The sequence below is a fragment of the Harpegnathos saltator genome, unplaced genomic scaffold (assembly GCF_003227715.2).
Source record: "Harpegnathos saltator strain DR-91 unplaced genomic scaffold, Hsal_v8.6 scaffold56, whole genome shotgun sequence".
NCBI lineage: Eukaryota > Metazoa > Arthropoda > Insecta > Hymenoptera > Formicidae > Harpegnathos > Harpegnathos saltator.
The window spans coordinates 221,745-248,124 of NW_020230382.1; the positions used below are offsets into that span (position 1 = coordinate 221,745).

General features: G+C 34.1%; 5 protein-coding genes across 7 annotated transcripts; 1 reads left to right on the forward strand and 4 right to left on the reverse strand.

The window, feature by feature from the left end:
* Positions 1–440: 440 nt before the first annotated feature.
* Pyroxd1 (pyridine nucleotide-disulfide oxidoreductase domain 1) lies at positions 441–2,024 on the reverse strand. Its single transcript, XM_011156162.2, has one exon. It carries the CDS (start codon positions 1,984–1,986, stop codon positions 535–537), a length of 1,452 nt encoding a protein of 483 aa, XP_011154464.1. The 5' UTR covers positions 1,987–2,024; the 3' UTR covers positions 441–534.
* On the reverse strand, positions 1,968–3,090 carry mRpS18B (mitochondrial ribosomal protein S18B). Its single transcript, XM_011156161.3, has 5 exons — positions 2,877–3,090; positions 2,648–2,810; positions 2,470–2,567; positions 2,270–2,397; positions 1,968–2,159 (listed from the first exon to the last, which is right to left on the reverse strand). The coding sequence occupies exons 1-5, from the start codon at positions 2,937–2,939 to the stop codon at positions 2,021–2,023; spliced, it is 591 nt and encodes a 196-aa protein (XP_011154463.1). The 5' UTR covers positions 2,940–3,090; the 3' UTR covers positions 1,968–2,020.
* A 656-nt stretch (positions 3,091–3,746) lies between these two features.
* Positions 3,747–19,387, forward strand: PNUTS (Phosphatase 1 nuclear targeting subunit). Of its 3 annotated transcripts, none has more exons than XM_011156165.3 (10): positions 3,747–3,870; positions 3,987–5,008; positions 5,349–5,414; positions 6,209–6,393; positions 7,205–9,084; positions 15,731–15,957; positions 16,139–16,277; positions 16,558–16,881; positions 17,078–17,237; positions 17,464–19,387. In XM_011156165.3, the coding sequence occupies exons 3-10, from the start codon at positions 5,412–5,414 to the stop codon at positions 18,284–18,286; spliced, it is 3,741 nt and encodes a 1,246-aa protein (XP_011154467.1). In that variant the 5' UTR covers positions 3,747–3,870; positions 3,987–5,008; positions 5,349–5,411; the 3' UTR covers positions 18,287–19,387. The 3 variants fall into 3 exon arrangements, with proteins under 3 accessions (XP_011154467.1, XP_025159409.1, XP_011154465.1); XM_025303624.1 differs by having other exon boundaries at positions 3,987–4,619; XM_011156163.3 differs by having other exon boundaries at positions 3,987–4,177.
* Positions 19,388–20,464: 1,077 nt separating this feature from the next.
* LOC105192202 (calcium load-activated calcium channel) lies at positions 20,465–21,878 on the reverse strand. Its single transcript, XM_011156166.3, has 4 exons — positions 21,503–21,878; positions 21,214–21,291; positions 20,818–21,137; positions 20,465–20,745 (listed from the first exon to the last, which is right to left on the reverse strand). Exons 1-4 carry the CDS (start codon positions 21,561–21,563, stop codon positions 20,653–20,655), a joined length of 552 nt encoding a protein of 183 aa, XP_011154468.1. The 5' UTR covers positions 21,564–21,878; the 3' UTR covers positions 20,465–20,652.
* A 254-nt stretch (positions 21,879–22,132) lies between these two features.
* LOC105192203 (RNMT-activating mini protein) lies at positions 22,133–23,480 on the reverse strand. The gene is made up of 3 exons (XM_011156167.2): positions 23,250–23,480; positions 22,863–23,122; positions 22,133–22,579 (listed from the first exon to the last, which is right to left on the reverse strand). Exon 3 carries the CDS (start codon positions 22,559–22,561, stop codon positions 22,268–22,270), a length of 294 nt encoding a protein of 97 aa, XP_011154469.1. The 5' UTR covers positions 22,562–22,579; positions 22,863–23,122; positions 23,250–23,480; the 3' UTR covers positions 22,133–22,267.
* Positions 23,481–26,380: the final 2,900 nt, after the last annotated feature.

Consider the following 26,380-nt stretch of genomic DNA (forward strand, 5'->3'; position numbering starts at 1 on the left):
TTATTTTGATCCTATCGAAACCATTGTTAAACAATTATATTGAGAGAGAGAGAGAGAGAGAGAGAGAGAAAGAGAGAAAGAGAGAGCTCGGGAATAAAATTTTAAGATATAATAAATCCATGTGCACAGTATACATTTTAGCAGTGGATCAAAGAATACATAATATAATTTATAAAATGCAAATTGTATATTGTGTATGTAAACTCGAAGTTGATTAACAGTATATTATTCCACATGATTCGTTACGAGAGTAAGCTTTAAATTTTCCAATTTAAAAGTTAAAATCTAATCTTTTATTTTCTATATAAATAAAATTTATGTTTATACAAGACTGCAAAATTATAAAGACTATAAGGATTTTGTAAAGTTATTTGTATCTTTATGTGCCATAAGTGACAATAAATCTTTATAGGCAAAATGTAATGAAAATTGATGATATATCCATGTTGAATTAAATTTTATTGCATAAATTCAATACGTCCACATTTACAAACAAATGTAATGCACATTAATAAAAAAAAAATGAATATTTCATCAATCGAAATAGTCTTCAATGTCGATATCAGGATTTAACAGTTCTTCTCCATACATACTCAAGTCCAATTGATTGAGTATTAGATTTTCACACATTTCCTCCAAGTCCGTTTCTCCAATGAGCACTGCACCTTGCATCTTGCCATCTTGTAGAATAATTTTAATATACTCTTGGTCTTTAGTGATCCGTAAAAGTATCTCGTAATTTTTTCCCAAAGTCTGTCCATTGTACAAACCGAGTAGGACAACTTTATAATTGAAGAATTTGGTCACATGAGTGAAGAGTTCGAAGCAAAAATCTTGTAGAAAATCTTCATGTTTTAAGCGCGAGACCATCGACTTCGCGGCGTAACGACCCATCTGATGAGCTTGTGTCCAGAGCCGCATCTGAAACCAATGTTTCGCTCTTGGCCAATTCGCAGTGCACACGTCTCCAGCAGCGTAAATATCTTTCTGCGAAGTTTCCAACTTCCAATCTACTAATAATCCAGCATCCTCTCCTCTCTCGAGATTTTCCAGTCCACATATGTCGGAATTTGGAATGACACCTGTGGCCGAGATAATAAGATCGCATCCAATAATTTTTCCATTCGTTAGTTGCACATAGATCGGCCATTCTTCCATAGAAGAACCAAGTAGTTTCTGTTCGTCGGGAGTAAATAATCTTGATACTTCGCATTCGTATTCAACTTGTATGTTTGTGGATTCAACAAGTGTGCCACTCATGTCAAAACTGCTGTGCCAATCTGGACCAAGAGCGGCTCCGTTTTTAATCGGTGTGCTATCTGATATTACATATCTCATTCTTTTGGTCGGTACATCCTTAGTCAGGTTTTCTGATGTATTGGACTTGGATATCTTATTCAAAAAGAATTCGGCGGCTCCGGGATCGACGAAGGTAGCCGAAATATGTTTGTCTTTGATCACCCAAATTATCTCGACGTCTTTTACTTCGTGCACGATTTCGGTAGCGATTCCTCCGTTGCCGATGATAATAACTCTTTTGGCATTTTTTAATTTCTGAGAAAACTGCACTACGGACTCTGTATCACGAATACCTATGACAAAATTGTTATTTTCCGCTATCAATTTAGGACTCGCGCCAGTACAAAGGCATAGCATTTTAAAGTTGATGATCTTTTTGTTGCGAGTTTCTATAAGCTTCTTGATCGTATCGATCTTGATTACAGTATCTTGAATAACTTGTAACATTTTGTGTTTGTCACCCAAAGTTACAGCGCTTTTTTCTTCTATGTCAAAATGCATTAACGTTTTGCCAAGAGGAACTATATTCATTACAGCTTTCACCAGAGGACTAGCAGTGATCAAAATTATGCTTTCCTCTGGATAAAGGAAACTTAATCCTTCAGCACATGATACTCCTGCAATTCCACCTCCCACTACAGCAAATGTGCATTCCATTTCTTCTTTATGGCTTACAGTTATATCCATTTAATGAGCAAACAATGACATTAATAATCAAAGATTATTTGTTACTTGTTTGCTGCCATTCTGAATAATCATACTGCCTTATAGCAACATCAAATGTGATGATACCATAATCCTTAGCCTTAGTTAATGCAACTAAAAGTTCCTTGTGCTTCTTTTGACAGACACCTGTTTTTCTGAGAATATTTAAATGACATTTATGTAAAAATTAAAACATAAATAGTTATATAATATAAATAGATAACATAAAAATATTAAAATGACAAAATTTGTACATTGTACTTACTGGTAACTCAGAACATTTCCATTATATATATCGATAAACTGTTCAAGTAACTTGATGTTTCTATGATCTAATATAAGATATTCATCTCTACATATGGGACAAGGATTTCCACAGATTTTATCTTTTCTCTAAATTTTACAAAATGTTTTTGAGAATATTACAATAAATGTAATACATATTATATAAGCTTCCATACTTACTATACAAGTTTTTCTTGTTTTCGTAGGAGGAAACAATCCTTTATGATTTCTTTTATAAAGTTTCCATACTGGATTATTCCCATAAGTTTGCTTGTAAGCTAAGTTTTACAATAATAATATTTATATTTACATTTACAAAATGATGATCCCATGTTAAAGTATATCAAGAATTATTTACCATCACTTGTCATATACTTGATACTTGTTTCCACTGAAACCTGTTTGCGAGTAACTATAGGTTCATTGTCTTCAGTAGCATTTGTATCTTGCAGAGTGTCCTCTTTCTCAGCATTTTCAGTAAAACGTATAAATGAATATGTAATAGATCTTACTGGATCCAACTGCAAATAATTTATTCCTAGGGAAGATTATTTTTTATCTTATGATCTACTATTTAACGGACTTACTTTATAAGGTAAGTTCGCTCGTACTAATGTTCCCATTCGATATAACGTGTTTAAAATCGACATGTTCGGTAAGATAATTGCAAAAATTGTCAAACCACACGATGTAGAATTGTGTTATTTTATACAAATATATGTATAACCACACTCGATCACGCACGGATTAAATAACCTAAAAATTTTAACAGTAACGATAATGACGAAAAATGTATCCAAATAAATAATTCCTGAATTTGAATTACGGAATATTATTAAAAAATTAGTATATTATTTATTGCATAATTATATATATGTCATTGACAAGAAAACGCATGGTATTTGACTAACGTATTATTTCCATTGAGTCGCCCAAAAATCTATATTTTTCACGAAATTATTAAACATAAATGAATTGTATTATAACATACAATAATAAACTTAATTAAATAAAAAGAGATATTGTCGTACTTTTCAGTATTTCATATTTTATTTTGCTTGCATGAAAAGTAATATTATTGACTTGGTGCGTATGATGTGTGTCATACTCTTTACGTCATAGAATCTAACAGACCATCTAAATTGACCATTTAAATATAGAATATGTATATAATATTGTAACAAGTAATAAAAAACATAATTTAACATTATTAAATTTGTTCAAATCATAAATTATATATTTATATCAAAGGACGAAGATGTTAATGCAGCATAATAGTTTAAAGCCTGCGTGTATATGACATACAGATTATTTTCTATCGATTCGCATGTGAGCATTTCACCAACTATAAAATTCCTAAAAATATTACTACTTTCCACTAGAATCTTTACAAATAAATAGTGAATTTCTAGTAATTTCAGAAAGAGATGGTACATGAGCGAGCCAGTAGGAGCAAACGCGCATCCTGCGGTGGATTTAATGTGAGGAGCTAGTATCGCACTTGACTCTCATAGTGAAAACGAGCGCATCCATGTTGTCACACTTCCGGTTTATACGTGGAGCAGATTTTACGCAGTTAGGGTAAGCATCGTCTTATATAAATTAGGAGAATAATTCTTACAGCGATAGAGCGAAATAATAGAAGAGAACGGACTCAACAGTAACGGCGATCGTTTCTAAACGAAGTTTCATTGCAGATGACAAATCGACAACAAAATAAGTACGGATTACGAAAAGGATTCTCGTAGCGTTTCTTGATGCGCAGCAGCAGGATTCATCAAGCGAGTCGTAGGGCCACGTCGTTGTCATGTATAGGAAATGTTCCGTTTCTTATGCACCACACAGTGAACATTTGTTTTCCATAAAAAGGATTTAATTTTTATCCGATGTGAGTGGCTTTCCTATTTTCCAACAAAAGCAGAATATACGAGAGAAAAAGAATCGCAAGTCCTCGACGAGAATAACGATATCGGTCAATTTTCTGTGAGCTGTTACGACCGAAAATCAAGGGAATTCTGACTGCTTACATTTTTTTTTAAAGATATTAGAGAGATCTGAGTTTGCGTGATTATGAGCGGCTCGGCGCAATGCCGACGAGAGGGCGTGTACGCTCGGGTATCCAGATGGATAACTTTGAGATTTAGTGACGTAACTTAATATACGTGAATTAACGATTTCACGTGAGCTGAAGTTCGCAGTAAGAAGCGAGAAAAATCGATTCGTACAAGTGCCATTCAAAAGTCAAGAGAAGTTCTGTCTGAACGAGTTAATTGTACAAGTGCTGAAAAAGAAAAAAAAAAAGAAAAGTGTTCGTTCCAAGGTACAATGTGGTAGGTGAAATTTGTAAGTTTCACGACATTGTACATAAATAGAACGGAGCTACGTCACACGATGGAAAACGAAACGAAGCTAATCGGGTGGGGTACGCGACCGTTATTGGCCTACGTTGAGGCGCGTTCGTAGTTACGATTGGTCGACGGTGCGAGGCGGATGGATGAGATGTGCGCGCGGTCGTTGCGCGATGGTCGCTCTGTGCTCTGCTGCAGTTTGACGAGTGAGGAGCGGCATCGGTCATCGTAATCGAGAAATTTTCGCATCTTCCCTCGTATCTTTGAGCATCTCGACGATCGCAGCCCGTCCCGACCTGCCGCCATAGCGTCGCTCATTTTACAAACAGAATGATAATTTGCGTAATTGTAGTCCACGTAGGACAGGCTAGGTAGGCAAAAGTTCCTTCGAGAATAATTGGGACACTCGAGACGTTAGCTTGCCTTCAATATTGTACGTTATGACTCTCGCGAGTCTCGCTTGTGGACTATAGATTAAGGCCTAGTCTCGTCGAGGATCATATAATTGTGATTAAACGCGCGATCGAGGAACGTAGATTGAGAGATTTAGGGGAAGAAATACTTGTCGCTCATTTCGTCATCGTTTTCACTCTCTCTCTCTCTGTGTGCCCGACCGTTAGACTCGACGCAATATGGCGTTGAAAGCGCATTGGATGTGAAGTCGTGCAAACCGCCCTACATAATTGTCAAATATTTCATGTTTCTTTGCAGATATACTCGGTGATTTTATGTCTGATACGGAGAATGTGCTGAAACATCGTGAATATCAACAAAATGGTGAGTAATTTGATTATTTTGTCGCTCAAGCGTGGTTGCTTCCTACATGACCGTACAAGAAGCCGCGGCGCCATCTAAGTATTTGGCGGTAGCAAGAGATCAATAACCTTTACATCTTCCTTGACCTCGTGCTCTATTTTTACTGTTACGAAAGCCACATAATTTCTGACACGTTTTAAGATGTTTTCTGCTTATCAAGTTATTGCACGCGCGAGATGAATATATATAATGTTGAATCTATGAATTTTCGTAATTCGGTACACAACAATTATGATTAGATAATGTAAAAAAACATTAATATTCAGAAAGAATAACATATAGATAAAAAAGGTTGACTTTATAGGAGCATATAAAAGCGTTTTTTATGTAATGATTAATAAAGCAAAATGTGCCTTTCTTAGAATTTTACCTATATTTCAACTTTAGAAATTAAAAAAATATACTAATATGCTTTTTTATAGTATTTTTTTGTATTGTTTATATAAATTGTATAATTTTACCTAAATATGTTTCAAGTATAGTATTGAGACAATCAAGTGATCAAATGATTAATTATGTATGAAATATATTTATGTACATACATACATACATACATGTATAATACATAACTGTAATTATAGTTATCTTAATAATCACTATATAAACAAAGTATCTTTATATAAAATATAGTAAAATTCATATATCTTGCATTTTCTCATTGCAAGTTTTATCTTTGAATTCTAAAGTTGTAAAAAAATATACTTTGTTTTTATATAGTGATTTTGTTAAGAATGTTCCTTCAATTATTTTTTCAGCCACGCATAGATCCTTTATCCTTACTCAGATGTCTCAGTGTTCTATTGGGTCCAACAGGAGGAATAAAAAGTAAAGAAGAAGTCCATCGATTAGCTAATTTAATGACAAAGTTTTCTAAGAAACTTGTTTCAAAATGCATTTATATACAAATATTAAAAACCACAAATACGGATTTACTCAGTCAGTAAGTGTTTAGTTTAAAATTAATGAACAAATGTATAGAGTTTGACCAGTTAATAAGAGAAGTTGTCCAGAAAAGTTCCATTTAAGATCCTAGTTTCAATTAAATTAGCTTTTCCTAGTATTTTTATTGTTCTGATATTCAAATTTGTCATTTAGCATGTGGAAATGATGCACAAGTATATGTAATTCTCATATATTTGCGTAAAAGAAAAAACCATGCAAGAATAAATAGGAAAGGCTTAGAACCATTAGACGGTGCTTATCATTGTACCGTTTTTACTGATACAAGTCTTACACTTATTATTTATAAATTATAATTTATAAATTAAAGGGACAATTAACCAATTTGAAATTACTTATACCAATTTCAAAATTATTTATAATTTATAAACTTATTATTAAAGAAAAACAAAAATACCTGATTTTTCAAATTTAAATGTAATTTGTTAAATTTGTAAGAAAAATATGAAATCTTTAAAATAAGTAAGTACAATTGTAAAAGCATAATTATTTTCTCATTATTAAAAATCATATTATAAGTTCTAATATCTTTAAAATTAATTCTTATATTACTGCGTATGAGGATAACTTTGTAACTTAATCTTGGCATAGTACTTTTTATAATGCGACATAACATTCTATAATATTATAGATATCTCTATGATATTATTCTATGATAATATTCAGAAAGGGAAATAACATGATAAGAAATACAATGTGCAATACATAATGTATTGCATATACAATATAATATATAGTACAATATTTTATAATACAAAATATAATCAAATGATTATAACCCAACTATACAGGTTTATGACTGCTGGAGGATGGAATCTGATTCATACATGGCTGACGGATGGCATTCTTGCTAAAAATTGGGCCCTCATCCAGGAATTATTGGAACTCCTATTACTCTGCCCTGTGGACATTGAGCGGCTAAAGAGTAATAATTGTCCCAAATTGATCAAAGGTTTGTCGAAAGAGGGTAGTCATCAAGGAGTACGATTATTGGCCAGTCGGCTGGTCGAACAATGGTTGAAGATCGTGAAGGGAGAAGCGGCGCCGAATTCTGTACCGGCTCAAATTATGACAGTTCCGGTACAGACAAGTATAGCTGGAGGACAAACTGGAGTTGTTCTTTCGTCGCAACAACAACAGCATTATTCTGGCGCTCAGCAAAACGCAGACGCTGTCGAAAGCGCGACCGTCCATGTGCAGGACTTGAAGCTCACTCAACAATCTACCGCAAGTACTACACCAGGTCAAGTCCAGCAACAAAATCAAGAACAGCAGCAACAAGAGAGGCTACAATCACAAACAGTGCAACTACAAGTTATCGGGAAAGCCCAGCAAGCGCAGATACAGCAGCAGGCGACGCAACAAAGTAAAAAGCAATCCTTTGTTGTTGTATCTTCGCAGTCGTCGGTTCCCGTCTACAAGATCACTATTCGCGATGGTAATCAGGTTCTTGCGAAAGTAGAAACAGATCCTGCGAATATCAACAACGTTCTGAATACATCCAGTACCACTGGTATAGAAGTTAACGGAAATGTTGCGAATGTGACTACGTTTTCGATCAAGCAGGAGGTGAAGAAGGAAGAATCAGAGGAAATCGAGGAGAGAACGCGGCAAAGTGATAGTGCTAGTACTATTAGTGGTCAGGATGACGTGGTAGAAACGAGACAGTTGAACAATTCGGAACATGTATCCAGTGAAGTGAAACAGACTGTAGTTAGTTCTAAGGACAATCACGATGCCGATAGTGTTAAGGACAAAGACAATAAGGACTCTAAGGACATTGTTAATAGTGATAGCAGTAAGTCTAGTGATAAGGAGAATAGAGACTCTCATAAAAAAGATGAAAAGAAGTCCAGCAGCATCTCCGACAAAAAAAGTAGTAGTCATCATCACAGTTCATCGTCCAAGAGTTCTAAGCACAGTTCGAGTTCCAGTACTCATCGTGCTAGCTCTCATAAGTCTAGCAGTCATCGTTCCGGTTCTAGTAGTAGTAGCTCAAAAAGTTCCAGCTCTAATAAGGATAGGTCTTCCAAGGACAAAGATAAGCATCATTCTAGTTCGTCTAGTAAGCACAGTACGAATAAGAGTAAATCTGAGCGAGATAAAGAGCGAGAGAAGGAGAAACAGAAGAAAGATCAGGCGGAGAAGGATAAGGCGACTCTGGAGAAGGTGCAAGGTCAGGCGTTGAGTTCCAAATTGGGCAAGATACCGAAGAAACGATCTGAGGACGAAAAGTCGAACGATACGAACGGGAGAAAGTCCTCGACTGATTCACGGGATAGCTCAAAGGAGAATAAAGAGAAGGCAACGGACTCGTCGAAGAAGATTGTCACGATGCCCGAAAAGAAGAATATATCGATATCCATTGAGAGTAGAAAAAATAGTCAGGACTCGATGACACGGCCGAAGACTGTGAAGACGTTCAACTCAAAATTCCGATCCACGGGTCTAGAGGAAGAAGTAAAGCCACCGCCACCGAGGTCAAAGAAGCCGAATCCTGTCGTTGACAAGAAGGTCATACCTCAAAAATTACCCGTTTTGAAGAGGCCATCGCCGCTAAGAGATACCGTTCCACTGGTGGAGAAGCGCGCGAAGCTGTCTTTGGACTCGCCGACATCACCGGCCGAGGAGAAAAAAGGCGGGATCAAGCTGATACCACCAAAACCAAAACGTAAGTATATTGGTATCCTATTACATCAAATCTTTTTATTAATATCTTTCTGTTATATTTTTTATATAGATAACATCTATCATAATCTAAAGGTAAACATATCGCCAATGTTCATAAGTATAAAACAGTCTATAAATAAAAAAAATTAAGATTTAGGAACAATTAGAAAAGTAAGAATATATCAGACTTGCATGAAATTTCATTAATTGAGGAACATGATTCCTTAATGACAAAGCTGCAAATAATAATTTAGAAAATATCTCTGATGAAAATACATTTTCGAAAGAAGTACATGTATATAAGTCGTATATAAATATATTCTCAATAAATATGAATGAATATATTTTATAAATGCACTAGAAAAAAAGAAATAGTAGGGACAACATGTAGAATATAATTCATTGTTGTATACAAATGTTATATAAAAACGTGTACGGGCGCGCGTTAAATGTTAAAATTTTATATAAAATTTTGAAGTTTTTTTTAATTGATGAAACATCTTTTTGCAACCGTCTAGCGGATTTATTTTTATAATACATTACCGATATTTATATTTATAACTTTTGTTTTTATTATATAATTTGGGTAATTTATAATATATTAATTATTTGAAAACTTTTTTTGTGACATCTATATTTTGTCTCAAAGAGAGAATGTTATGTTGCTTTTATTATAATCTTTGATGTGTATATATTTATGTATGCAATATCTGTTTTCTTAATTTTTGCAATTAGGAATATTACTTTTCTGTTTTATATCATTTTTCAATGTATATTTATCATGTAAAATCTGTCTCTTTATCAATGATGCCAAAAGATAGACTGTTTAACTTTGTACATTGGCACGCCGCATATTGCACATTACCAATACTAACTCTGTAATATTGAGTTTGCAGATGGATCGTACCAGGAGAAGCGCAAGCAGATCCAGTATTTAATGTGCGATGTTTTTACATATTGCGAATATTATCGACAGTTTTTATTCGTCACTTTTGCTATTATGGTCCCGCATCGGACCTTTATTTGTTTACAATATCTTTAACTTATTATTTCTTCCAGATCTCCTTAGCATAATACCCTTTAATAGTTACACCCTTTATATTTTCCCCAAAAGTTATTATTAGTGTCTTGTAGAAGATATAATAAGCCGATGTAACGATCGTTGCTGCATGGGAGAATTAGCGGATTTCATGCGGATCGTCGAAAATTAGCACATCTCATTAACGAAGAACGAAGAGCAAAGAACATTATCGGATCGGAATACTCTGCTACGAGCGTTTTTCATATATTAAGAAGATTCAGCAGGTAATCTTCGACAAAATATATTCATTCATAATGCGCGAACTCGCGCATGATTCTTCTAATTCCGTGTCACATTTGTGCGACGAGGATCGTGTATATTATATATACATATACGTATACATAATACTTGTATACATACGCGGACCGGGAGAAATACGACTAGTAGCTTTCTTCTGTTGAACCAAAATATTCGTATCAGAAGTCTCACCGACTCGTCGGTGTGACAGGGTGACGCATCGATATCGAGCCATCACACAGGAATAGCTCTAAACTCTAACTAGGTAAGGCAACAAAACACAAAGTCTTGTCTGTCCAATATTTCTTCCCTTTATACATGTACACCCTACTTAAACATTTTAAATAAATTTTATCAGAAATCTGGAATATTTAACTCTTGGGTTTCTGCTATACTACATACTTCTTGCTCGCTGTTAAATGCTTTTAAGCTGACGAAGCAAAAATAATCGTGTACTGTAGGCCCATCCAGATTTCCATCCTCTCGGTGATTGTTCTTTTTCTTCTACCGTAAATGCAGAATATAAGAAGTAATTTGATAAAAAAGAAAAAAAGCAATTCTGGTTTTATTAGTATTCTTAAGATTCGTGTCTCTCGAAATGAATAATTAGTTTTAACGAGGACAGCAGGCTTATCCTTTTTTTAACTTACATGATAGAGACAACTCTGCAGATATGTTGCCATCGAAACATAAATATATCGTTCGAGGCATCTCGACGAAATGCGATTTTCATTGTAATCTTTTTTTATGAAATATTTACGCATATATCAGAGAGAATTGAAATTTGCGTGGGGCAAGTGACACTTTTGATAGGGAGAAAGCGAGAGAGAGAGAGAATGTGGGAGAGAACGAAGATAGAGCGAAAGAGAGGGAGAGAATGGGAGGGAGAGAACGAAGATAGGGGAGGGGGGGGAGAAAGCGAAAGCGGAAGAAAGCACGAATGGTCGAGTGAAAGAAAAGATTCGCAAGAAGTTATTGTACGTAGGGGAGCAACACTGCGACATTTTTCACTGAATGACACGTGGATCCCGTGGATTGAAAGTACTACTACTGAAAGTGCACAAATTCTGAAGCTGCACGTCGACGTCCTCAAGCAAGAAGGCCTTTAAGGACCAGCAAAACCCCCTTACAGCTTGTAACCGGCGTGTTTCTGACCGGCCCGCCGAAGAAACTGCTTCCTCGTCAATGATCGCGTCTTGATCGAAACAAAAGACCAGAGGGATAGTGGTGATTTAGAGGCAAATCGCACTCCAAAATTTGTGGCTCGAGCGTGGTTAATTTTATTTCATTAACTTCACAACATTGCTCCCCGAGGTTCTCTCGAAATTTGTCGCCGCAACAATCGGATTTGACGATTTACGTGGTTACATATCACATTTTGAGGCAAATTGATCGTCTTTAGAGCATTTTAGCAATCGATACTTTTTTATATGCGCTCCGCGTGGCGCTTGGATTATCCGTGACGTATGTTCTCGCGACAAATTTCGGGGCGACGATGCTGTGACCTCATATGCCGAAAATTGTAGAAATCGCAGGAGATATCAAAAAGTTAAAGTTCGGGCGCGAGATACAGACGCGCGTCTGTGCCGGAACCAAAATAGAATACGGATAAAACGGTGCGTGACAAAAACGCGAGACCGATTGGACCAACGACGACGATGACGGTGACGACGTTCGTTTCGTTTCGCATCCGATTTTGCGCCTGGAATGGGACGCTCGCCGCAGATTCATCCGAAACGAAAGACTGAATTCGAGGGTTGAGACGCGCTGTCGTGCGTTCACGTGTATCCTCGCGCGGAGGTCAATGTTTTTGCAACCGTTTTATGGCGACGCACGTGGTCCATCGCCCGTATGCTATCGCAGTTAACGTCCCGCGCTTTGTCAGTGTGTACTAACCGTTCAGTGCGCATCGGGTTTTGCGCAACCTCGTGGACTTGACGCTTCCTTTCCGCGGGACGTCCGCTTTCATGCACGCTGTCAAAGTTGTTCGCCTAGTACGGCAAAAAGAATATTTCGTTGCACGCGCGTATATTAAATGACTGTACATTATGTAATTATCATGTTTGTTACAGGTTTCGAAATGCGCGTGATATGAGATTTTACGAGAGATGATTGATCCGTAAAGAAAGATACTTTGTATTTATATAGATATCTATATGAAAAAGACAATCATTGCTAATTCTATCTATACAATTTATTTATTTAACATTGGGTTGTATTTTTTTTGTGCCTGCTTAGAATACTTCTCATCTCTTGTGAATATTTCAAGAATATCATTATTGATCTCGACATGTCTCTGAAAAAGCTAACAGAGTCAAGCATTATAAAAATGATATATCTTATTTGATATTAAATTCCATTATTTAAACTATTTAAAAGACAATAAAACCATATATTTCCCCCGATATTTTGCAAATTTCAGTATCAAGAATTTATTAGAATTAATCAAATAACGCGGAAAGGATAAATAATTTAACAGCGAATTTGTTTGAAATATAGGTATTTGATCAGTTCTTTTAAATGAAACATAAAAAAATAATTTATCTTTATTATTTTATTATTTTTTTGATTATCTGTTTGCTGATTATTATTTATGCAGCGTTATTTCAAAGTTAACTCGGAACTATAAAGAACTACAAATCCTAAGAAAACAAATATATTAATATAATTGGTATATGTTTACATTCGAAAAAAAATATATATTATATATATTATATACACACTATACTATACTTATGCAATGTGTATACAGTGCACGAAAGAAGTGTATATCTGTATAAAGTAATAACGCAATTTAGATATATGTTCTTTGCTCTCGATATTGACGAAACCGTTGCTGAATAGCTGATAAACACTTGCGAGATTATAATTATTTGCTTTATAGCAGTACATTGTTTATAATTGGCGGTAAATAACAGGGTATATCTTTAAAGGCGTTAAAGCATAAAACACGCTCTACAGAAACAAAAGTCGTAAGGAATTTAGGAAGCAAATGAATGTCATATTTTAACATAGGCATCAATTTTTCAATGAAAATAAAACGAAATGTACAACCCGTATACTCTTCCTTGATTAAAGCGTTTGCGTGAAAAGTGCTACAACCATTCTACGTTTCATAAAAAATGTGATAAAAAATATGCATATGAACAATAAATTTATTCCATTGATAATTGCATGTATTTTGATATAATTCAGTAAAATCAAATTTTTGAAATTATTTGTTAAATTATAACTGTAAAAAAACATTATATGAGTTATATTTGGTTGTCATAACGTATAAATTATGGCATGAAGATGTTTTTCTGACAAAATATTTTCAAACAAAATATTTCTATGACATAAAAATTACAAAAATTTAATTTATTCATTATTAAAAAGATCAAAATTAAATTTTTGTTATTTATATGCAATTGTTCGGTAACAATTATTTCAACATTCTTTTATTACGAATTCTTTACGAATATAACTGATTGCAATATTATTTGATTTATAATAAAAGTTTATATATGTGTGCGTGTATGTGTATGTATATGTATCACTGATAATGATTATTTAGTGTATAGAACATATATATTTATTTATACGAATAAATATAAATTATTTTATTTATAATAAAATACAATCATTTTATGTAAATAATACCTAATGTTTGTTTTGAATTGGTGATATTCCCAGGTAGAACAGAAAATCACGATGACATCAAAATGATATCAAAATGATGAGGAAAACTTTTTCTCATCATGATTCGGTTATTTTCTTGTCATTTTGATGTCATCATGATTTTTTGTTCTACTTGGGTTATAGTGACTTGAGAATCAATGTCAAATTATTAATTCGTAATTATTAATTCGTATCTTAATAGTAATATTATTAATTCATATTTTAAATACCTTTTTAAATGTAATATTAAAGATCACGCAGATCTATTTTATAATTTATACATTTTTATAACATTAAGATACGATTAATTTTCATTTATCTTTAGGAATTGTGCAAAATTTTTATTCGCGTAATTATCCATATTTGTTCGTTTTTATTCTACAAATACATTATATTATCATTAAGAAAATAATCGCGTATTATAAATGTAAAGTATAATAAAAGTTTACAGGTAGTTTAAAAACAGTTTACAAAGTTTCAAGTTTCAAAAAGATGCTTATATTCGGCTGTTTTCATTATATATTCTAGAACCATTAAATTACTAATCAAAAAAAGATGCATATAGGTTCTTAATGATTAATTTATTATTTGAAAAGTATAAGTTTAGTGATACACACGATATAGTCTATATAGGTAGTCTATAGAATATAATCCAGATATTTAAATACTGAATTATTTTTTGAAACCTCCACGTTTATGCCATGTTTGTATAATTTCTCCTTGTTTGTGTGTAATTGAAAACATTGAAATATGATAATATTATCGTTTTTAATTATTTTTAACTGTTGTACTCATTTTTAACTGTTTATTTTTAACTGTTGTTTAACTGTTGTAGGACAAATGCAGAATGTAAAATACGGAAAATTTTTTTGAAATTTATTAATATTTTTTTCTTACAGGATATATTGAAAAAATAACTATTTTTATCATAACAGGAAATTATTGTTATCGTTGTATAATATGAAAATCTTGATTACTGACATAAAAAACCCGTTTCTTATTTGCAGGTATCGGAAAATGAAAGCAGTTGAATTATATTACAATTTATATTTTTTTCAATTTAAAAAAATCTTACCATTCTAGGTACATTCTAATAAAACAGTTAACGTCAGAATTGTCAAAATTTTTCGTGCATACGACTGTTGTATTAATTCAGAAAATATTTCTATTATAATATATTTTATATTAATAATCAAATCTTTTATCTTTCAGAATCAGATCCAGCTAGATTTTCTGTTTTATGTATAAGCTTTTTATATTTTTTCTAATCGTGTAATGTTAACAGAATTAGAAAAGTTATGTTTTAAAAGTAACTCGTTACTGTTATCATGATTTTAAAACAAATAAGGCATCACATTTTCCATTACTATTTTCACTAAGTTTTGAATTTTTTTTATTTATGTATTTAATTCATTGCCGCCTATCTCATGTATATCTATTCTACATGTGCAAAATAACGATTGTATTCGGTTGTATAACGTTACCGTTATACAACAACTGCAAGTAACGCGTTACTTCTTAGCATCGAATATTAACATATTTTGTTCTTTGATGATTCTTATGATATATAAAGACACAGCTATATATTTTATATATCTCCAATTTACGAATTGTTACTTACATTGTATATGATATTAATTTTAATTACTCCATTGTTTTCTGTTTCCAGCGATGGTACTGCAAGAGAGTGATATGTTCATGGATGCTCTCACGGCGTCTACAAAGAGCAAAGAACAAAGAAAACGAAAACGCAGAATTTCTATCACGAAAGACGGTTCTTCAGAAGCCAAGAAGCAGGAAGTTACCACTGCCGAGAATCGCGAGAGTACGCCACCACCTGCTTCGCCCTCAAATCCAGAGGATAAATCGCCGGTTGCTCTGAAACCAAATTTCAAGGTAAGTTATATCAGACGTATCCGAGCCGCGCACGTATATTATTTGTTAAGGAAGAAAGGAAAAACGCGCGATAAAGCAGGGAGAGCACTTCATGTTAGTTTTGATATCTTAGCATTTGTGTAGGAATATGTACATTGTTGAAAATATTATTAACAATAAATATGAAATTTATCTTTTATAGTTCTATCAAGACACGTTGGAAATAGAAGATGACAAAGAACAAAGAGAAAAAGAAAATAGTGAGGAAGACGTGAGAAAAGAGAAGGATTTAGCGATAGATGATGACAAGGATAATAGGGACGATGATGACGGAAGTAACAGTAAGTGTATCAACGTTGCTAAACGTTAATTAATAATAATTAATGTTGTTAACCGGTTATTTAAAAACATTTTATTTGAAAAACATATACCGTGCATAGAGACAATCGTACTCAGTACATATATATGAAAAACATCTCAGAGATATCTAGATGACATCTAGAACAAGTAGAGTTCTTTAACCGTTTCTAAAACATTTTTGAGATGTTTGTACCCGCCAGATAAAATCGCATTTCTTTTATCCATATAATATATTAATATTTCTATACTTTTTCTTTGTAGCACCAACACCCGAGGAAGATGTGGAGGACACGAAGGATTCCGAATCGCCGGAAGATGCATCTTCGATAGTTTCGGATTCGTCGAAGAAGGATAATGTTAATTCTTATTCCGAGAAACGATACGTAGACGGACTTAGAAGTGTTTTACTACTTCAGAAACGCAAGGGACCAAAGAAGGTCTTAAAGTGGAAGACGGATCTGGAATCTATACGTTACTTTGAGTTAGATGAGACAGAGAGGGTCAATGTGACGAAGACGTTTACCGACATGAAGCAGATGGAGAAGCAAAACGAGAGGGAAGCATTCCAGATGGCCAGGAAATTAAGTATGTATCTATTAATTATCATGGTATTTTAATTTTATATATAGATACAGCTATGCACATCACACAACAAATAAAGAATACACTCATTAAATGTATCATATTGATCTCTAATTATGTATGTATATGTGATGCAATTATTTATGTTTAGTTATTGATTTAAAACAAGTAACATGTGAAATATTATTTTTCTTATTAGATAACGAGGATTTGATGGAAGAAAGGACAAGGTGGAAACCCTTAATTCCTATCGATCTTCCGCCTCCGTTAGTAGAACCAGGGAAGGACAGCAGGGAAAAAGACATCCAATATGCTCGCGAAAAGGGCATTCTCCAAGCACTTTACTTCAACCGAAGCATGTATGTATATACACATTACTGAGGAATTTTATAATTTTTATATTTACATGTTTTGCGATGATGGAATCTATATATATTTGTTCTTCATTATTGATTAAATTTTTAAGCAACTACAGACCTTTTTTATCGAATTATATTATTCTGTATCTTGATAAATATTTCAAGTACATCAATTTCGTTATATGTAACTCGTTTGATTTTCTTAACGATTGTTCTTGAATCGCAGGATTCCGGACTCTGCTGCCGAACCGGACGAGGAACGGCACCACGTGGTGTCCGACCCGAAAGTAATACCATTGGACGATCTCACGGGTAACAAGGAGAGCGAAAAGGACTTCACTTCTGTACCATGGCCCGAACCCAAGCCTCAATTGACACCCCAACCGCCAGCAGTCACAACGTTCCATTATCCGACATTCTCGCATAATCAGCAGCCGATGATGACGCCTATGGGACCACAGCCGACAATGGGTCCCATATCGCAGATGCCACAACAGATGATGACTCCTGCGCACATGGGCCCTATGGGCCAAGATATGACGGGACCGATGCCAGCCGGCGGTGGCGGTTGGAGAACAGGCGACGGCAAAGTCGTGGTACCCGATGTCGGTATGAATCCCATGGCGAATATGCCAGGAGGGTTCAATCAAGGGATGGAGGGTGGACCAATGGTTCCTCCTGGCATGATGGGTCCGCCACCTATGTATAATCAGCAGCAAGAGAATTACGGTATGATGGGCCCGGAGGACATGGGTGGATTCAATAATATGAATCCCAATAACTTCCAAGGTCCGCCGGGACCGATATATCCGCCCGGACCCAATTTCCCAGGACCCAGGGGAGTGCCTATGCACAACAGAGGTCGAGGTGGTCCCGGTTGGTATCGTGGTGGAGGGCCTGGTAGAGGTGTTTGGAGGGGCGGTGGTGGCGGTTGGCGAGGAAACGGCAAACAACCGCCAGTGTGCCGACAATTTTCCAAAAACGGTTACTGCCGGGTAGGCGACAAATGCCAGTATCTTCACCCTGGCGTGAATTGTCCACCTTTCTAAGTGCAGGACGAGTATCAGGCGACCGTAGCCTGTTCGAAATGACGTATCGCGCTGCGCAAGAATTTCACTTACCACGTGTCGTCGATAATAAAGGTTTATCTTCGCAACAGAGATCCCTAGAGACGTTGAAATAGACGCGAATATGTCGGAGCTACGGTGCACGAATGACTCGAAGAAACGTCGTGTACCACGAAGTCTTGTATATCTTAGCGGGAAAGTATATATAATAAGTGACATAATATCGTACAATCATCTCTTCACCCGAGACGACGTGTCGATGAAAACTCATCTCAAGAGAAAAATCGTAGAAAATTGCTAAAACTGAACATATAGAGGCCACGGTGCACAGCTGGTTTGAACACGCTATATTCTATATTCTAATTTATTTTTATGGGAATTTATAATTCTCCATTTGAATGTTCTATATAGCTCTAGGAATACATCAGTTGTAATTGCAATTATAATAATACGATAAATCGGTCTCGTCGCTCGATGTCGAGAAGGAAGGACTGATCCGTATACCTAAGTTATTCCTTATGATAAATCTCGATGTGCAATTTTTTAGTGTGTAAGTTTTGTTGTATAAAGATAGGATTGTAGGATATCGCGTTTATTTAACTATCAATAAGCCTGGAAGATTTTGTAAATACAATTACATTTTCCCAGCGTAAATAAGCGCACGCACTCTATAACACAGAATGATTTATACTTGTTCTCCAACATCCAATATCAAATATGTGAATGCATAACAAAAAAGAAAAAACCAAAAGAAGGAGGGAATTTAACGCAACTATGTGAAATTTATTGACTGTTGAACAACGTAGTGTTCTCATGAACAATGTGAAAAGCTGTGATTAAAAAAAAGTGTTATCATTCTTTAATTTTGTTTTTAGATTTTTTATTATATCCGAAATCACGTTGTTGCAAGTGAAGAAGTCATCATGTTGATATCATTTTTCTGCGTTTTTATTTCCTATGAGTGGTCACTGCCGAAATTAATTGTATAAAATTCTGTTTTGGGGTTGTATACAGCTGAAAAAATAATAGAAGAACTGTTGCTATGTCCTATATGACTGCCATACACACACACACACACATATATATGCATATATATATATGCACATATATATGCATATATATATATATATATATATATACACATATTTTCGAATTTTGCACATTTTAAACTATGTTACATAATATTGTGCTTTTTTCATACTGAAAGCGATAGAATTTTGGAATAAAAGTGGGATCATCATTGTAATGATATTTAATAGCAGTATGTGTAATACCAAAATTTTCAAACTTCAAATTGGCAAGTTTACACCTTTTGTCAATAATTTCTGCGTGTAGATTCCTTGTAAATATTACGAGTGCATATATCTATGAATCGCTAATTTTAATAAAGATAAGCTGGCTTAAATTTAGGTTCTGCTGATACGTAATGAGTAGAAACTATAGCGATAATATTACAGGGGTCGTATTGTATCATTTAAAGCAGAGAAGAAATTATAACCGATCGACTTGATATTATTCGAGCCGATTTTCAATAATGTATAAAATCGTGTAATAATTTCTTCATAAATCAGACTGTCATTAGTATAGTGTAGTATAACAAATATATAATATATATATATACGCATATATCTCACTATATATTATATATTTAGTATATTTAGTGTATATATACACACACACACACACACACTATATATACTATATATATATAAAGTTTTTTACCATATAAGATAAATGGTTGCGCTCTTTTGTATATGGTTGATCATTATGTTTGTATATAATATCAATTGTTGTATAAGCGCTGCTTTACGAAAATACACAAGTAACAACTCTATTTTTTAAAATTGCCTATTGATTTTGCAAATTATTATAAGGTATCCTTTATTACATAATATACTATACAATACTGTATAGAATGAAAAATTTAATATTACATACATATACTTGAAATATCTTACACTGATATTATCCAAAGTTCATGGTTTTTTATACTTAATTTCTATTAGAATGCTTTCCCTTATATATTATATATATAATTCCTAACTATTAAATCTGTTATTTAACAAATAAATAGATAATTTTATATAATACATGTTTTAATGAATGATACAAAGTATAAATATCTACATTTTATTTGTATTTAACGTATTATATAGAAATGGAAGACAATAAGAGGAAATTTGAAAAGTTCATTTAAATGTTTCTTTAAGCATTTCAATATGGGATGCAAAGAAAAATTAACAATTGACATTATAAAGATCAATAAAAGATATGTAAGCATCTAAAATTGAGCAATAAGGTATATAATAATTTCTTTAAACACCAGCTGTAATTCTTCAAATCTGAATTTATTTAAATTGCTGAGGAGGAGGTCCAAAGATACTTCCACTTTGTTTACTTGCAGTCCTGGATGGTGCAAAGCCAAGCATTTTCTGGATGTTCTAACGATAAATAATAAGCATATACTTAATATTTTATACATTTTAATTATATACAAAATATATTAAACTTACCTGTCTGATACTCATAGTACATAATATGTACAAAAATATAAATGAACATTCTGTATAATCATCGCCTGAGAGATTTCTGTGTGACAAGCCTTGTATCCAGCTGATTGGGACAAATGGTAATCTAGCAACAACTCGTCCATCAAATATATTATTGAACATACTTAACAGTGCTGTAAAGGCGAATCCAATTGCAAACATTGACTTCATTTTCACTAGAGATAAATCTCGATTATTATTTTTCAATCTTTCCTCTTCACGTTCGATTTTCTTTTTTTGCTGTTTATCCAAAGAATCACCATGGGCTTCTTTCCTCTTTTCCACTAATAAATATTTTATATAAATTTCATAGCGCATATATTTGTTTTGCATAATTATAGTAATATATCTCAAACTTACATTTCTTACTCTGCTTTTCCACTTCAGCTTTTAATTTTTGATATTTTTCGGTCCTATATACCATTAGCCATGTCAGCCCTAAATAATACATAAATAAAGTAAATATATTAAAAAACATATATACCCATATTTTGTGCACATGTATAGATATACTGAAATATATTAATATATATTCAATATACATATATATAGAGATAAAGAGAGAGAAAGAGATGTATACATAACTTCTTCTATATTATTTAACCTAAGTTTAGCAATATATATTTATTAAAATTGATTGATACTTTACCTTCACCTAACAATGCTGTACATATGCTGATAAATACTATTAGAATAGTATCCGCCCACATATTTGCAAGAATAATTTTTATATTCTAATTTTTATATACAATTAATTTTTTATTTAATTAGTTCACTTTTCATAGTCAAAGCTATCATGATTAAAAATTAATAAGAATGACCGTCGCTTTACTGAAATAATTCGCTATACGGAACACAAGTATATACATGAAATCGTAAATATTCTGTAATGGTACTATGCACGTGTCATTTCGAGTACGGTCTGTTAGTTATTTCCAAAACTTCTAGCTGCGTAATGACGTTATTATTCACGTATAAAAGTGCTTTGAAGCTCATAAAGCTTCAAATGGATCGCTCTTTTCGATAGACAGATTGTTTCAGCCTATCATTGAGTCGTACTATTTGAAGATAAGAGGTGCGTCTGATCAGTTTTTGATTTGTACTACGCCTCGATTCTGTATCAGACAGTAGCGCCTCGAAGCGGAGATTTCTGAACTAATTTTTCTTGATCTTTTATCAAAAATATATTAGCCTAGAATTATAGGCTCTTGATTAATAAGAAAATGTAGATATTTATCGCTGGGAATGAGAAGAAAAATCTAAATGACGATAATAATCATATGTATACTATTGTTTATTATTAGGTAACAGAATAATTATTACTAAAGTTACATTATGGAGACATAAATAATTATAATTAAATTAGAATCATTTTGCATATCATTTAATTTACAATTATGTTGATCATTTTATATTAATACATTCTTTGTCTTTGATGCATGTGATGTTTACCAGCATGACGGTCCCATTTTTCATTCCTTTCATTATTTCGACGATCCCAATGATGATTACGTCTATTTTGATTTTGACGTGTCCAGTCGTAGGATCTATGTGGTTTATTGTACCAAGGATCTATAATTGGTGGCTTCTTAGATATTTGTTTCTTGATTTCCATAAAACTACTATCCTTCTCTGTATAGCGGTCTTTAAATTCTTCTTCACATTCTGCTAAGAATGCTTTTTGTTCATTTGTTAATATATCTCCCATGATGTAATGTCAATAAATCTAAAATTTACATAGAATATAATTGATAATGGAATTCATTATAAAGTATATTATAATGTTAGAACTATTAATATTATATTTTTGTTCTACTGGTGTTTATATTAGTATCATATATTCAATATTGTTAAGACTATGTTACATAATAAATTACTCTATGCAATTATGCAGCATTTGCAATTAGATATGTTCATAATGCTACTTACATTGCTATTCACAATATACATAGTATATAAAACTAATATAAATGTATAAGAAAAAGTATCATAATAATAAAATAACTTACAGTCACAAATGTATATTGTAGACCTGTCCACAATAATTTATTTAGCTTTTCACTGGTAGTTTTTACAAAAATTATATTTGTAAAATATGAAATATATATTCTACAATATGAGAGAAATACTGGTTATCGTTCTTTACGATCGCTCTTCTCTCTCTCTTTCTCTCTCTCTTTCTCTCTGTCTCTCTCTCTCTCTCTCTCTCTCTCTCTCTCTCTCTCTCAGAATCCTGGCTACAGGCACCAGTTAAGGTTTCACTCTAACGCTATTTAATGAGAAGTATGAAAATAGAAATTAGAATGTTGCGAAGAAGCGTGGTACAAACAGGGACCACGCAGTCCCTAATATTAAAAATATTATGCGTAGTTTCGTAACGACAAAACCATATTCACCTGCTTCGGAAGCCAACAAAAGACCTGTTAGCATCAGTTGTATTTATTCACAGTTCAGTTCAGTTCGTTATATGGCTTCGGACTGCATGCAGCAATGTCCATACGCCACTTTCCAGTAGTATGATGTAAAAAGAAAAACAGGGACAGCGCGTACGCAGTCCTCACGATTAAAAAATTATGCGTAGTTACAAGAACTACATCCAATTACTACGGAGGCGAACCAAAGACTGTATTTATTCACGTACAAAGAGAAATCTAAGAGTAGTATGCTATAAGTGTTTCTTGGATCTTTTTCCGAAGTGCCCTCTGAAGAAATAAATATAAAATACATCAATTAGCACTATCGGTCAAGTCGGTTGGTTCGTGTCTATGCTATAATTCTCTCAGTTATTTCATTCATTGTCGTTAAATAATTATGGTAAAAAAAATAATTTTATGAATATAATTCATACAAATATAATTCAAGAAAGCAGCATATAAATAAAATGTTTCTAGAATTTTCATTTCTTAAAAGCTTTTCTTCACATATCATTTTTCCCGCATACACAAAGTTATCTAATTTTAATACTACTCTATTTTATATATATAATGTTACACAATTAATATCGCCTGTGATTAATGTATATTTATGTATGTATATATAGGGGATGGACAAAATAATGTGAACACCATGCTAAATATTACATATTTGTTTATCTTGAGCCCCCTGCCAAGGTATGAACGGTGCGGCGCGTATATGTGGCGCACTTTACGTAGTAACCGTTCTTAAAGCCCTAAACACAATGCCAGGCAACAGGCAATAAGAATAAAAGTAGACCAATCACAATCGACTATTACAAGAATAATCTATTGTGATTGGTCTATTTTTATTCTTATTGCCTGTTGCCTGGCATTGTGTTTAGGGCTTTATATTTGCACAATGGCTGCGTTCAGTAGAACAAAATGATCAGTGAGCGCTTAATGATTATTGTCTGTAATTGGAGCATTCTTTTAGATTCTTCACAGACCTAGAAGTATTTACCAATCAGGAGCGAGATTCAGTGGAAAATCTAATAATGTTGTCCAACTGTTGAGTCTGCTGAATGCAGCCATTATCACGATTGCGTTTATCTGGATTCCGGGACATCATTACATTCCTGGAAATGAGGCAGTGGATTTACTTGCCAAGGAGGGAGCAGTTGGAGATAATTTATCTGCATTAATTAAGGAGATTACCTTCGTTTCCAATTATACACGCGTATTTAGGACTGAAGCATTGGAGAATGCAATTGTTCACTTGAGAGTGTCTGCCAAATTTAAAGGATACAGATATATTTCAACCCGAATTAAACTTACTGAGCCATAGTTTAATAACCTCCTGGAAATGCCAAGAAGCACCTTATTTCTTATTGCAAGAATACTTTCGCATCACTTGGATGTGGTCTAACATTTGGCGGAAAAAAATCTAGTGGATGCGGCCTTGTGCAGTTGCGGTTTGCTTGAGTTGAACATCCGTTGAACATTTATTTTTTGAATGTCCGAACCATTCGGATCACTCGGATTGGTTGCGACTGAACCTTATACGAGTTGACGCTGATGTGCCACTGAATATGTGTCACTGATATTGCCTTTAGTAGTAACAGGAATGCCTTTGAGGTTTTGATTGATTTTCTGAAGCATGTTGAAAGAAGATTCTAAGTCATGACTACCAATCCTGTGGACTAGCGTCCTGAAATAATGTTTGTGACCCTTATGACTGGTCAAAGGAGTTAACTCTCCAGTGGTGCGATTCTGTAACTCGTTATTGGAGTTAACGACAGTTTCGTTATTGTTGCGCAGCTTTTCTACGGTATACAAAAGCTGCGCAACGATAACGAAAGTGTCGTTAACTCCAATAACGAGTTACAGAATCGCGGTACAGTACCGCGATTCTGTAACTCGTTATTGGAGTTAACGACACTTTCGTTATCGTTGCGCAGCTTTTGTATACCGTAGAAAAGCTGCGCAACGACAGTTTCGTTTCGTTATGGTTGCGCAGCTTTTTTACGGTATACAAAAGCTGCGCAACGATAACGACAGTTTCGTTATCGTTGCGCAGCTTTTCTACGGTATATAAAAGCTGCGCAACGATAACGAAAGTGTCGTTAACTCCAATAACGAGTTACAGAATCGCACTGCAGGTCATAATTTAGAAGAAGAAGTAGTAACCGTTTTAGTTTATATTTCAGTATACTACTCGCTTTGTTCTGCGACGGTGTTAACAATCAGACGGTGAAATGGGCGACCTGTCAGACTTCGAAAGAGGACAAATCGTGGGTGCTCGGTTAGCAGGAGCATCTGTAACGAAAACAGCTGAACTGTTTAACGTTTCACGAGCGACAGTATCCACTGTGATGACAGCCTACACAAAACATGGCAAAATATCATCTGCGAAGAGAAGGAGTGGGCGCAAAACAACGTTAACAGACAGGGACCGCCGAATCAAAAAGGATTGTAGCCAAGCAACATAAAACTACCGCAGCAAAGGTGACAGCAGAACTCAACAGTCACTTGAACAATCCTGTTTCGACAAAAGTGCGGCGGGAGCTTCACAGAAGTAACATTTATGGCAGGGCTGCAATTTCAAAACCTCTTATAATGGATGCCAACGCAAAGCTGCGAAAGTAGTGGTACCACCATCATAAAACTTGGACGATTGATGATTGGAAGAATGTAGTATGGTCTGATGAATCATCGTTTACTTTGTTCCCTAAAAACGGTCGGGTTTATGTATAAAGAACCCCCAAAGAAGCCTACGATCCGGACTGCTTACTACCCACAGTCAAGCAGGGGGGCGGCTATATCATGGTATTCTGCTGGTCTGATTATTACCCTCAATGGCCGTATTACTGCGAATGAATATCTAAACATCCTCAATGATGAAGTTCTTACTATGATCAGTATATTGTTGCCAAACATTGCCATATTCCAAGACGATAATGCGCCCATACACATAGCCAAAAAAGTTCAGTTTTGGTTCGAGGAACATCGGAATATTCAAGCATCTGCCTTGGCCAACACAATCGCCAGATCTCAACATCATTGAGCCGCTATGGGGAGTTTTGGAGCAGAGAGTGAGGAGCAGATTTCCACCTCTATCATTATTGAGGCAA